The sequence below is a fragment of the Anguilla anguilla genome, chromosome 2, assembly GCF_013347855.1.
Source record: "Anguilla anguilla isolate fAngAng1 chromosome 2, fAngAng1.pri, whole genome shotgun sequence".
NCBI classification, from domain to species: Eukaryota; Metazoa; Chordata; class Actinopteri; order Anguilliformes; family Anguillidae; genus Anguilla; species Anguilla anguilla.
In genome coordinates this window covers 62,938,714-62,952,892 of record NC_049202.1, presented here as the reverse complement: position 1 = coordinate 62,952,892, position 14,179 = coordinate 62,938,714, and the positions used below count along the sequence as shown (strand labels likewise).

The following is a 14,179-nucleotide window of genomic DNA, read 5'->3' as shown; positions in this document are numbered from 1 at the left end:
ATGACTAAATAACAGACATATAGACATATATTGACAGAAAAGCTGAGCATTCTTCAGGCCCTAGAAAAATTGACAGAAAACATATCAAGGCTTAGTAGACATGGTTGGAAATCAAGCGAAACGTACGATACCAAGAGTCTAATAATAGTACTGATAGGACTTCACCTTAACTACAATAATTATGCAGTAAATGAAAAAAGAGACATCCCTCAATTGGTTTTCACTCACAGAGAGCGCCTGCACAATGACGTGTTTCAAACGCCTACATGCTGGTTCACAGCTTGGCCAGACAAGTCTTTGCAATGTCAACACAAAATGGCCGCCAATGCCACTTTTGCACCAGTCACTGATTAGCAAATCTCCTGTGTGCTTCCTGAACTGTCGATCACTGTCATGAAGAAAATACAGAAGTCCATGAAAATTCCCAATGAATCCCCAGTGATGAGACACAAGTTGCTTGACCATGCTAGACAAAAGGGGCTTTGCCAAGATCTTCTGAGCCATGCCGTCCCAAACTGTGGCTTTCTTGTGGCTGGGACACATCCCAGGGCGACAGAGTCAGTCCACAACGACAGCGTGCAGAGTAGGTTTGGATCTCACTGCTACAGCCACAGCATTGCAGGGAAGTTTGGGTCAGACCACTACAACGTAAACATGCCAGGGAGGTTGGGAACATACCAGAGTTTGAAAATGGTTTTAGACACTCTCAGTTTGGTTTATATTGACCATGATTATGAAGTAGCGCTGAACAAAATCTTCTCAATCCCCAGCAGGATTTTTTGAGTCTTGTGATTGGTGGATGGTTTCCCCTGGACCGTACCACCTTCTGAAGGAGCAGGGGGGATGCACACTTATCCCAGAACTGCTGTCCGCAGACTAGTCCACAACATCGCTAATGTGACCTAATACAGGCCTGCTCAGGCCAATCAGCAGCAGTTGTGAGGAACACTTTCGTCCATTCCAGGTGCCTTTTCGCCAAAACGCTTCAAACGTGTTACAACACTTCAAACGTGTTGTAACACTTTAAAAAAAAAAGAATCTTCAAAGCGTTTGTTTGAAAGCGTCAGTTTGTTCCATTTCCCTTCGGCATCTTTTAAAACCTTGAAGTCCAGAGTGTCGCGTTTCCTGGGTATGGCTGTTATTCAGTGGTTGGCCTGCGTGTTTTTCTCATTCATTACTGTATCTATGTGTGTTTTTTTTATTTTTTACTGAGGTAATCGTGTGAATACAGTGGGAGTGGAGCTGTTGCCGGGGGCGAGGGGGTGTAAGGTTTCTGGGGGCAGGTCGCTGTTCAGTGATTCTTGGCTGTAGTATACATGTTTGCTTCAGCAGGGAAGAGCGTGCTGAATATTTACTGGACTTCCACAATGTGCTCCAAACTCCCAATCACTCTCTCTCTATCCCCCCTTCTCTTTCTCTCCTGTTTTCCCCGCACAGTCTGGTGTTTTCCCTTTGAGAAGAGGGGAACACACCTCACACATCCTCCCCATGAATCACTCTTGGGGTGACATTAGGTCTCATCAGTTACCTAAACAGTATCTGGCATTTCTCTACCAGATCCTTTACTGCAGGCACTATCTCTCTTCTCCACCTCTCATCTTCAAATCTCTCTCCCCCTCTTTTTCTGTTCTTCTCTCTGCTGCTACTCTCCCTCTCTTTGTCATTTTCCCTCTGTTTCTTCTTTTCTTTTTCTCACTTTCTCTGCCTCTGTCTCTGCCCACTTCTCGTCTTCTCTCTCTCTCTCTCAATTCAACGTGCTTCATTGGCATGAAATACACATAGTACATATTGCCAAAGCAAACATGAAACATACAAAACAAGTAATATTCTCTCTCCCTCTCTCTCTCTCTCTCGTCCTAGGGCATGTGCTGTCCTTGTACACAATGCAGACAGGGACCCACTGTGTAGTCCTCTCCCCTCTTGAATGTGGGTGTTAGTCAGCAGACACAGACGTGTCAGAGCGGTGGAGTAAAGATGGTCGCGTGCTTTAGCATGCTAATACTGATAAAGTGACAGGTGGCAGGGTTAATTAAAGTGACAGGACACATCATTTCAGTCGTGCAGATACGGTACTGGGCACGGCTGGCACACCCTTGGGACACCACGCAACACGGCTCTCTACCTGTCTGAATCTCCCACAATGCTCTGCTCTCAGTCAGTCAGCCTGACATCTAGGCCCGGTGCCAATTCACCTCCTAATCACTCCGCCAACACGTTATCTTTTTGCGTGTTCACGAGAGTTCCCGTCTTGCACAAGGGCTGTCCCAGAACTGAGTGAGCCAAATTTCTGTGAGGGGTAGTGGCTGTTAGACCCTCCGACGCTCCATCAATAATGAGAAATTTGAAGTGCTGGCTTATAAGCGATTGCAGACCCAGCAGTCATTGCGCTGCTTTATGTCGTTATCAGAGTCGTTAAAGCACGGCAGAGCTAACCACCATATAATTTGACTGCCATGGCACACAAAAGACAATTATCAGGGTCATTGCAATATTGTCTTGTTTGCAAACAAGTGTTGTCTCAAATGATGCAAATTCCATCAATGAAAATGTACTGATAATACTAATCTAAATTATCATTATTTGTAATGTAAACGTGGTGGCTCAAAGTAGCTTGCAAAGTATCTTTTAAGTGGTAATAATTATTACCAATAAATTATTGGTAATAATGAATTCTTTGTAAATTCCGATCAGGGTCGCCAGAGCAGAGCTCTCCACACACCTGCTGCTTTCTATGCTCCCTATCGCCTTGATACCTGCCCTCACTTGTGAGTGGCCCTTACGTAAGTGACCCTTATGACTAAGAGTAACTCAAAACAGAGGAAGGGTGATCAGGAGGTGAGCTGCAACCTGGGGCTAGACTCTACAGCAGCCGAACGATAATGTTGGACAGAGCCATCTAGTGGCGAGTCTGCGAACAGCCACAAGGGGGCGGAAGACTCCACACTGCAGCCACAGGATCGCAAAAACTTCACAGAAACACGTGCCGGTGCACTGAACTCCAAGTGGCCTTGCCTTCCACAGGGAGAAAGGATGAAGTGGAACTTGGAAAACGAGAGGGAGATGGGAAGAGCGACTCGGTCAGATTAGCAGGCTAACGGCGGGGCGATCCAAGGAGTGTGCATTTCTACGCTAACAGGATGTTTACAAATACCAGGCATAGCAGAAATGGACAGGGGCAGCAGGAAGGCTTTTTATACTCACTGCTGTTCAGCGGATTCAATGGCCGTCTGTTCCCTGCTCTGTGTGCGTGTGTGTGTGTGTGTGTGTGTGTGTGTGTGTTGTGTGTTGTGGTTGAAATGCATTGGTCAGGAGTCGGGGGTTGGGATGGGGGGGGGGGTTTAACATCCGCAGTGATTGCGCTTCCTTTCTGCAGTCCACTGTCTCCAAACCACAAGACTTCAAACATTTTATCCATTTTTTTCCCTCTTAATTTCCGTTCCTTTTCTAGAAAATAAGGGTCCCCTCTTCTTTGAAACTGTCTCTTGAGGAGGGTGGAGACGGGGTTTGGGCAGGGACAGGGCAAGGACGGGGTGGGGAGGTGGGGTTTGGGCAGGGACAGGGCAAGGAGGGGGTGGAGGCGGGGTTTGGGCAGGGACAGGGCAAGGAGGGGGTGGGGAGGTGGGGTTGGGTTGTGAGTGGGGAGACAAGGGGAGGGGTTTTTCAGAAGTTGCTGAAAAGCTCGTGCTTCTTGCTCCAGTCCATAGGGGGCGCCCTCTTCTTGGTGCGCTTGGCCAGGGCCTTAATTTTGGCCTCGGCGGCCGTGTTGCTCAGATGCAGGTCGCTCTCCTCCGGGATGTCCCTCCGCAGCCGCACGTCGGCCACCGGGACCGGGACCAGGACCGGGGCCTGCAGGAACAGACAGCGCGCTCAGGACACACGGGCCGCCCAAATACACAGCAAACGCCCACATCACCGCCCCCTCCCCCCCTCGGTGGGACCAGAGGAGAGGCAAGCACACAACAGGGGGGATACAGCGGTAAAACTGAAGGTAAACCGGTTAAGTCCTCTAAGGTAAACTGGTTTTATTTACTGGATAATCCAGTAAATATGAGTACAACAACAGACATGATTTCAAAATGTCAATATTGATTAGAAATTGACATTTACATTTAAATGAGGAATCAGATAATCCAATACGTTGATTACTGTATATGGCAGGCAGTTATGCAGGAGTTTACATACATAACATAAATGACATTTAAACAGTACAGTACATTCACACACAGGTATTCTTAAACATTCCCAAAACCTCATGTTCCAGCACTCTCTATTACACGCTCTCTCTCTCTCACACACACACAGACACACAGGCCCACACACACACACACACACATACAGACACTCTGTCTCTCTCTCTCTCTCTCACACACACATACAGACTCTCTCTCTCTCTCTCTCTCTCTCTCTCTCACACACACACACACACACATACAGACTCTCTCTCTCTCTCTCTCTCTCTCTCTCTCTCACACACACACGCACACATACAGACTCTCTCTCTCTCTCTCTCTCTCACACACACACACAGACACTCTCTCTCTCTCTCTCACACACACTCTCTCTCACACACACACACACACACACACACACACACAGACACACTCTCTGTCTCTCTCTCTCTCTCTCTCTCTCACACACACACACTGTTTCTTCACCTGTTTGTTTGTATCTGGGCTCCCCAGGTTTCCCCGAGGGGACGATGAGGTCCGCTGCAGCATCTCTTCCACAGCGGAGACCTGAGGCAGGAACAGACAACACACTCAGGACCTACTCTAACCTTACGAGGACACAAACATAGAAACATATACAACACATTCACATACACACCCACTACATACAGACACACATACACACCCACTACATACAGACACACACAGACACACATACACACCCACTACAATCAGACACACACAGACACACATACACACCCACTACATACAGACACACACAGACACACATACACACCCACTACAATCAGACACACACAGACACACATACACACCCACTACAATCAGACACACACAGACACACATACACACCCACTACATACAGACACACACCGACACACATACACACCCACTACAATCAGACACACACAGACACATATACACACCCACTACATACAGACACACAGACACACATACACACCCACTACATACAGACACACACAGACACACATACACACCCACTACATACAGACACACACAGATACACATACACACCCACTACATACAGACACACACAGACACACAGACACACCCACTACATACAGACACACATACACACCCACTACATACAGACACACACAGACACACATACACACCCACTACATACAGACACACACAGACACACATACACACCCACTACATACAGACACACATACACACCCACTACATACAGACACACACAGACACACATACACACCCACTACATACAGACACACACAGACACACATACACACCCACTACATACAGACACACACAGATACACATACACACCCACTACAATCAGACACACACAGACACACATACACACCCACTACATACAGACACACACAGACACACATACACACCCACTACATACAGACACACACAGACACACATACACACCCACTACATACAGACACACACAGACACACATACACACCCACTACAATCAGACACACACAGACACACATACACACCCACTACATACAGACACACACAGATACACATACACACCCACTACATACAGACACACACAGACACACATACACACCCACTACACACAGACACACATACACACCCACTACAATCAGACACACACAGACACACATACACACCCACTACATACAGACACACACAGACACACATACACACCCACTACATACAGACACACACAGACACACATACACACCCACTACATACAGACACACATACACACCCACTACATACAGACACACACAGACACACATACACACCCACTACATACAGACACACACGGACACACATACACACCAACTCCCACTGGACACCAATATGTACATTGAGTAAATGTACTTATATACATCCATACACACACACACACACTCACATCTGCACACAGACATACACACACACACACACATTCACATGTGCACACGGACATACACGCACACACACACACACACACACACACACACACACACACTGGGCCTCTACCTTAGTGCTTGTATCTGGCCTGTTCATGACTGGCTGGGAGATCAGTGAGGAATGCTGTCCTGGCTTGCCATTGGTCTGAGGCCGAGGGGATCCGTTCGTCATTGGCTGAGAAATGATGTCTGTCAGAAGGAAGCAGTATACCAACACCAAGTCAAGGGTCATTCCTGGAGGGCCTGGTATGTAAGCAGGTTGTTGAATCTATGTATTACTCTGGCTCAATTATCTAATTAGCTGTACACAAAACACCAATTTAATCACATATAATGGATTGTCATAAAACGTTTCATATACCGACACAAGAAGAGCTTTCAGCTGTGATCAATGAACTTGCCAGGAATTTGACTTCATTGGCAAATTGTGTAAATGTGTGGGATAAATAAGGAATTAACCTTTTGCAAAGTAGGTTTTTGGCATATTTAAAAAAGATTTTAAGTCAGTGTTCTTCGCTTTCAATTCCCACTATTTTCCTCCCCACTATTTTGTTCTAATCACTCAGGTATGCTAATTAACACAAATGCGCAGCCAGGAGGCGGAACTAATTAGTGAAATCAGCTGGTTCATGGGTGGAAGAAACACATGACAGGAATTTTGCTTTCTGGCCCCCTGGACTGACCAGCAGTTATTGTTCCATCAGCTTAGAATGTTCAGTCAAGAACACCCTGATCATATATTTGTAATCTCACACCGTAAAAAAGGGTGCAGAGCTGCATGAAGCTTGCGTGAAAATGCAGAAATAGGAACACCTTCATTACCCGCCCTGCTCTCAGGGCATGTATGGGCACCCAGGGAGGTAGCAGTGTATGAGGTTGGTGTTGGGGGGGGGTGTGGTGTCACAGGGGGAGGACGGGGGGAGGATGGGGGGGGTCCTACCTTTAACATGGCTCTCTGTGGGAGTGATGCCCAGCCTCTTGAAATGCTCGTCCGTTTCGGGGTCCACCACCAGCAGCCGCGTCTCCATTCCCCCGCTCCTGACGCACGCCACCACCTCAGAATGCCGGAGGTTCTCCACGTTGATGCCGTTCACCTGCGGAACAAAAAAACATTCTCTTAACGGACACCGAACAAATGGTATTTTTTACCCCTGTAGATGAGCATACACACACACAGCATGACAAGTGCAATACCCTGTTTGCAAAACAGACCGCTTCGATCCTGGATGCTGATTGGCTGAGAGGGCGTTACACAGTGATTGTAAATCTGGTACAGTAACAATTAATCAATCAGCCTGCTTGTAAACAGAATCACTCCAAGCACATACTGCTAATTACAAATGATATTACAAAATAAATTATATTGTGTCATCAATAATTGTTACTATATGTTGTAACCGTTTTATCAAATCAATACGGCACTGGTATACGGTCAACATTTTCCCCCAACAATAACAGAACAATAAATATGTTCAATTTAATGCTTGTGAAAATAAATCAAGCTATATTCAGCATATATTACTACCATCATTAACCCAAGACATTTGCACTAAAAAAAATGAATCCTTGAAGGCAAACATTCACCAACTCCAGACGCACGGCAGAATGACAAAGCTAGTTACATCAGATCACCAGCAGATGGCGCTAATGGACCTGAGCATAATGATTTGTTTTCAAGGCTCCCAGTGGGCACTGAGCAGAAGACCTGTACACTGCCTTTGACATGCCGCACTGCGTGATGGGCTTGCTCGTTGGGGGGTTTGAACTTAACGCATCGCCTTCTGACATCACTGCTCGCCGTTACGCAGCGCCTCTGTCGACTCCTCGGGTGAACAGAGGGCCACTGGGAGGGCCAGAAAGAGAAGGGTCACTCCAACGGTCGCTCCACACACCCTGGAGCTGGCCCAAGAGAGCTCTCCCTCCCCTGATTGAGGTGACCCTTCTCCTCTGTTCCCTAGCAACGCGTTCGTGGTCGAGGAGTCGCAGGGAGGCGTGAGGAGGAGGTAGTGAGAGAGGTAGAGCGGTAGAAGTAGCGGTAGAGAGGGAGAGAGAGAGAGAGAGAGAGAGAGAGAGAGACCTCCACGCAGAATAGACGCTCACGTGCTAAAGTGCCAACGCTAGCCGTAACCCAGGCCAAAGGGCCAGTCGCACAGACGGTAAAGCGGCCCTCTGCATGGGAAGCTTTGTGGCCGCTCCATTAGTTATTGATGAGCGGCGCTAGCAGCACCAATGAAAGAGGTTTCAGGTATCGGTGGCCTAAAGGGGGACTTTGTTCAATATTCAGTTCTGTCGAAAAGGTATGACTGAAAAGTGTGTGTGTAAGTGTGTGTGTGTGTGTGTACGTGTGGGCGGGGAGTGGGGAAATCACTCAGACAGCATGCTCAGAATCACAGCTTTGTCCAAATGTTTGAAAAAAAAGTACCTACCTATATATATATATATACACACAATGCACAACTTCAAGGACACCGCCCTAAGCACAACTACACCTCTACTGACTAATCAGACCACGTCCACAAAAGGAAAGAACAGAGGTTCAGTGTTGAGAAATTTGTAAGCTACTAATCGAAACGCCTGTTTGTGCTGCTTATAAATGCACTCATTTTTCTGGCTCGAACTCAAGTCTTCTCTTTTTCAGGTAAATCCAGTACGGTGTGTCAAGCTGCAGCATTTGTAATAAAATGTGATTCATAGCTAAATTATTTAAAACAATGGCCAATTACTTTTTACCATGATGGGTAGGCCTGCTATTTTTAAATTGCATCCTGTTTCTAATCTTGTACCAAATGTTGAAATATTAGGGAATTCCCGTAATACACAAACGACATGCAGTGAACTGGCTCGCTGAGGCACTGTGGGCTATGGGTTATCTAATTAGCCACCGCTGCTCCTCACCATGTGGTCTCTATCTTAAGTTTTGTATGTTTCCCGTATTCAGTTGCGATATTGTATGCTGTGCTAATCATGAATGTTTTATGAATATGACAGGGGATCCGACACTGCGTGTGTGAACTCAACAGCGCAACAAACCAAACTCAATTGAAATAAGAAACAAACAATTTTTCTCCCATTCATATAATGGGCCTCATTCACAAAATGTGTACGGTGACAGTCGATCATTTCCAAGAACATCTTGGCATTCAACAGTTTTTTCCCTCATCTGTATTTGTTCATGGCTGTTTCCTTATGCAAATCACATGAATATAATTGCGCATAAAATTTACAGTCAGCATTCATCATCTCATACGCCTGCGATATGCACAAAAACAAGGGTCTACGCAAGTGTCACAAATCTCATATCGTTTTGTTTTGTAGGAACATTTTCAAGAACAGAACAATTTAAGAAAAGTTTTGTGAATGAGGCCCAATCTGTCTTATGGTAACCTAACTGAAAGTCCCAAGTGTTTTTTAATTGGTTCAGCCGCCGAGGCTAAGAAGTAGAATTTGTCTTCACGTCACTGCCCTGCGTTTTCCTTGTAGCGCACATGACTGGGCATGTGCACGAGGACACAACAGAGCGTGTTTGATGAGTGAAACTATTCCACTTCCTGGTGCCCCGGGCAGAGGAATTGTTCCCCATAGGTTCCTAAAAGTGTCGCTGTCTCTGTATAGCACAGGCTCTAAGGGTGCTTCACAATGCCCAGGGACAGGCAGCAGTACTGAGAGCCTCTACCCCAGGGGTCCTAAATCTTATCCAGAAAGGGCCGGTGTGGGTGCAGGCTTTTGTTCCAACCAAGCAGTTACACACCTGCTTCTACTAATCAACCACTAGAGTCTTTGCCAAGGACCTCAATTAGTAGAATCAGGTGTGTTACTGCTTGGCTGAAACAAAAGCCTGCACCCACACCGGCCCTTTCTGGATAACACTGAGGATCCCTGCTCTACCCTGACTCAAATCCTGTAATGAAACACAGATGGATTCTGATACCCGTCGCCGCATGTGTTTCTTGTTCTCGCCTAAACGCAGGAAAAGACCTGAGAGGAGTCAAAGAAACACCACTGGAGAATGCGGGCATCGATCCCGCTACCTCTCGCATGCTAAGCGAGCGCTCTACCATTTGAGCTAATTCCCCCTTGACTTCATGAGTTTGTCAGAGTGTTGTCCTAACATTGGCAAAGTCACGGGTTCGACCTCTGCAAAAGCCACGGCTAGATTCACGACAAAAAAAAATCTACTCCCCGTCGGGGAATTGAACCCCGGTCTCCCGCGTGACAGGCGGGGATACTGACCACTATACTAACGAGGAGAAGATACAGCATAAATATGCCAATATGCATATTAGCAGTGATGTCATATTCAATTTGCATATACAATTTGCAAATGAGACAGTTTTATTTAATTTAATTTTATTTATTTATGTTTTACCCTTTCATTTTTGTGTGGGAACACTGCTGTAAATCGCCCCCATCCCCCCCCCGTCCACAATCTCAGAAAGGCCAGGGCCATGTCTGGACAGCACCTGTGGCCCTTAAAGACTTGCGATGGCAAAGTCTTTATGGGATCCCTGGAGAGCTAACTGAATTAGACACAGGCCAATGGGCCAATTCTAGTCAAGCGTCAACAACAACAACCACAATAACAACAATAACAACAACAGTAAGTGTTAACCTTTCTGCCCACTTCTGCCAAACACAAGATGAGGTGTACAGGGGTGTGACCTTCTTTCTGTCATTTTTATTCGGGTCAGCGCTGAAATCGTCCGCAGAAATTCAGTTCGACGTTGCCCCTGGCTACAGCAACCACTCTCTGCTCCAGAACCGCCTCCCTCCGGTGGTCCTTCTGCTGCAAAACCTATCCCATCATGCCCAGCAGTGGAATATACTCTCTATGCAGAGGTCAAAAGGCTCCGTGCCGAGCTGTCCATCAAGGTGAGGCCTGCATGACGTTCTTTTATCCCAAAAAGGGAATGAAAGTAAGCTCATTATTTAATGAACTGATGGGAAATTAACGGGGCATTGTTCCTCTGTAACAACCTCCCCCCCCCCCCCCCCCCGCACACTACAATGAAAGGCAATGACCTGAACAATGAAGGGTCCTGTTTCCCATGCGTACAAACAACAGCCAGAGAGAGAAACAGATTGACAAAGACAGAGAGAGTGAGAGAGATATATATAGAGAGAAAAGAGGGATAAAGAGAGGAGAGAAAGAAAGAGATAAAAGAATTTCTACAGTTTCTACAGTTTCTAAGACTTCTCTTGTGCAGGTATCCACCCAAAATAACGAAGGGTCAAGACGTGCTCAGGACAGGCAAACCAAAATGGAAAAATACTGCCTGGCAGTCCATGCAGAGACAAGCCAAGGAAAGAAACTCGCACTGACAGAGGAGGCATAAAAATACTAAAGTATTGTGTAACACTGATACCCAGTATCACTCTCTGACTGAATGAATCATTGCATTTATATAGCTCTTTTCCGAACGCTCAAAGTGCTTTACAGTGATGAAGGGGAACTCACCTCACCCATCACCAATGTGTAGCGCCCACCTGGGACGCTCACCACACATCAGCTAAGGTGGAGAAGGAGAGAACATTTTTTTTTAACCAATTAAATCAAAATGAAGGAAGATGCAGGAAACAAGATGAAAGCTGATGCTGACCCTGCTGCGGCCTCTTGACATCACAACAATGCATTAATCCCAGCTGAAAACAGCCAAACAGCTGCCGCACAGCAGCCGCGGATCCGCGCAATTCAATACCCGGAGGAAATTCTCTGCCCAGGCTGGAGATTCGCAACACAATCTCCAGATTTATTTGGACATTCGTCTTTTCAAATGACCTACTTCGACTGACGGTACTGTTGCGGGTACGGCATAAAGCTTCGCTTGAAAGTGCCACAGAGCAAATCCCAAGACATTAACGTTATCATTAGTGTAAATGTACATTAATCATTCCCAATCGGCAGATGGGATATTCAGGGACTGCACTCCCCAGCTTTCGCTCCCAAGAGCGCAGATGTCTAATTATTATTTCTCCTGAAGTATGGAGGAGTGGTGCTATACCTAAGTACTAATGATGGGGATGTGACAGGATCCTGCTTGCCTTAATGAAATCTCCCTGAATGAAGTAAAGCTTGTTTTTTTATTTTTTAGATTAGCTCACAAATGACACTTTCCTTGACAAGACATACACGTTAAAAACAGATATAAAGAGACCATTAAGCAAACTTTTGTGCATGTGTGTGCACTGTACTAGACAATCGTCCATTTACAACTAGTGGGCTCAGTGACAATGCTAGTATCCACCTCAATCACAGGACTAAAAAATTACATCAGCACAAACCAAGTCTCACAGGTAATCACACACTTATGATAATGCCGTTGATTGTTTTTTTTATTAGAAAATAAATAAATCAAGTTTTAATAAAATGTAAAATTTGAAAAAACATTATGCTCTTTAGACTAACAAGGAGTGGGTTTACAGCAACAGATGTACCCTTGCAAGTTAAAAAAACTAGTGAATCGGGATTTTTATGAGTCTCAAAAATATATTTTCTCGTTCCAATTGCAATCAGCGAAGTCATATGCACCAGCTCCGCTGTTGCCATGCAATTTTTTTGCCCTTCTGCCCAGCTCAGTGCAATTAACGGTGCATTGCTAGGCAATTTCCACCCAACCCGGGAAGGAATCTATTAAACTGGCAGCTACCACAATGAAACTGTTGCAGGTGAAAGACCGGCGTGCCAAGCGTCTGTAGCGGATGTGGGACCCATTTCTGCTTCAGTTCAGGAAATTAACGATTTAATTTTCAAAAAAAAAAAATTCTCATAGAACATATTTTCACAATTTATTGTAAATGAATTATCCAATTAATTTCCTGAACCGACTGCATTGAGATGGAATAGAACCCAAGGACTAGGAGGACTAGGTACTATATTAGTGGATTCACCAGCACAGAAATGGACCCAGATTGTACAAATTTGTAAATAAGCCAATGGACAATTAACCCTGTAACCAAAGATTGCAGTTTGATTTCAGATGTGCCTCAAAACACATATTCAAATGGAAACAGCTCAGCAATACTGAGCAAACCCTGAGATTTTGCCCAACACACAGACACACACACACACACACACACACACACACACACAAACACACGCACAATAAGCAATGAAGATAAGACTAAATGTGACCATTCCATGATTTTAAAAATCATGAGGAAAATCATCATTTAAAATGCCAAAAGGGGGGGGGGGGGGGAGAGAAAACATGAACTCTCTCACTCATAAACAAAGGATTTGATACTGAATGCACATCAGTCGGAAGGTTGTCAGACCTGAAGAACAAGGGAAACACACGATCAGCGGCATCGGAAAGAACATCAGCCTCCCAGGAGAGCTCCTGACGGACGACGCATGCGTGCAAATGTGTCTGTTTGTCTTTGCTTGTTTATATCCTTGCATTCACCGCAGTCATGAAACTAGACTGATTCTGAGGACGGAATGAGCTGGCCTAGTGCACTCATTACATCACACTTACGCGTGCCGCGTGATTCACCCATCATGTGAGTCCCATTATTTACACCTGATACCTGTTTCTGACTGCTCCCTATGCATTTCCGCTGGACTTCCGTGTTTCAGAGTTCATGTCCTCCCCCCCCCCCCCCCCCCCCCAACACACACACACACGCACACGCGCACACACACATACGCACATGTATATGAAGAGGCAACAATGCTTTTTAAAATAGTGTGCCTTTCTAACAATGAGGTGCCATTTGCTGGTTGTGGCAAAATGAGAATTCATGAAAATGCTTTAATCTTTTTTAGCCTGAACCTGACGAACGTAAAAACACAACTTACTTGTCCACACGGACTGTTTTTGGATTATTGTGTCATTTGAATATTATGTTAGATATATTATTCAGTGTACACTAACAGTCAGAGAGTACTATGATACAATGGCCACTGTGAGACACTGAATTACTGGGAAAAACTCCAGAAACATAAGACACTAGTAGGCCAGATGGATAATAACCAAGGATTTAAAAAAAAAGAATTTGGTGAGATAATATGCAAACCACAAATACAAATATTTATTCAATCTATAAGAGAAAAAAAGAATTTCCTGAAAC

At 45.5% G+C, this 14,179-nt stretch overlaps 1 protein-coding gene and 2 non-coding genes across 3 annotated transcripts in view; all 3 read right to left on the bottom strand.

The window, feature by feature from the left end:
* Window positions 1-3,422: 3,422 nt before the first annotated feature.
* LOC118220768 (Na(+)/H(+) exchange regulatory cofactor NHE-RF2) overlaps window positions 3,423-14,179 on the bottom strand; it is a 41,737-nt gene continuing 30,980 nt past the window's right edge. The window contains exons 4-7 of the mRNA XM_035404959.1: window positions 7,050-7,203; window positions 6,180-6,298; window positions 4,656-4,736; window positions 3,423-3,846 (exon numbers count right to left, since the gene is read on the bottom strand). Coding sequence (XP_035260850.1) covers window positions 3,661-3,846; window positions 4,656-4,736; window positions 6,180-6,298; window positions 7,050-7,203 — 540 coding nt within the window. The 3' untranslated portion in view covers window positions 3,423-3,660. The remainder of the gene's footprint in view (window positions 3,847-4,655; window positions 4,737-6,179; window positions 6,299-7,049; window positions 7,204-14,179) is intronic.
* trnaa-agc lies at window positions 10,110-10,182 on the bottom strand. The gene has a single exon. It is a non-coding gene; the product is annotated as a tRNA-Ala (tRNA).
* On the bottom strand, window positions 10,285-10,356 carry trnad-guc. Its single transcript has one exon. It is a non-coding gene; the product is annotated as a tRNA-Asp (tRNA).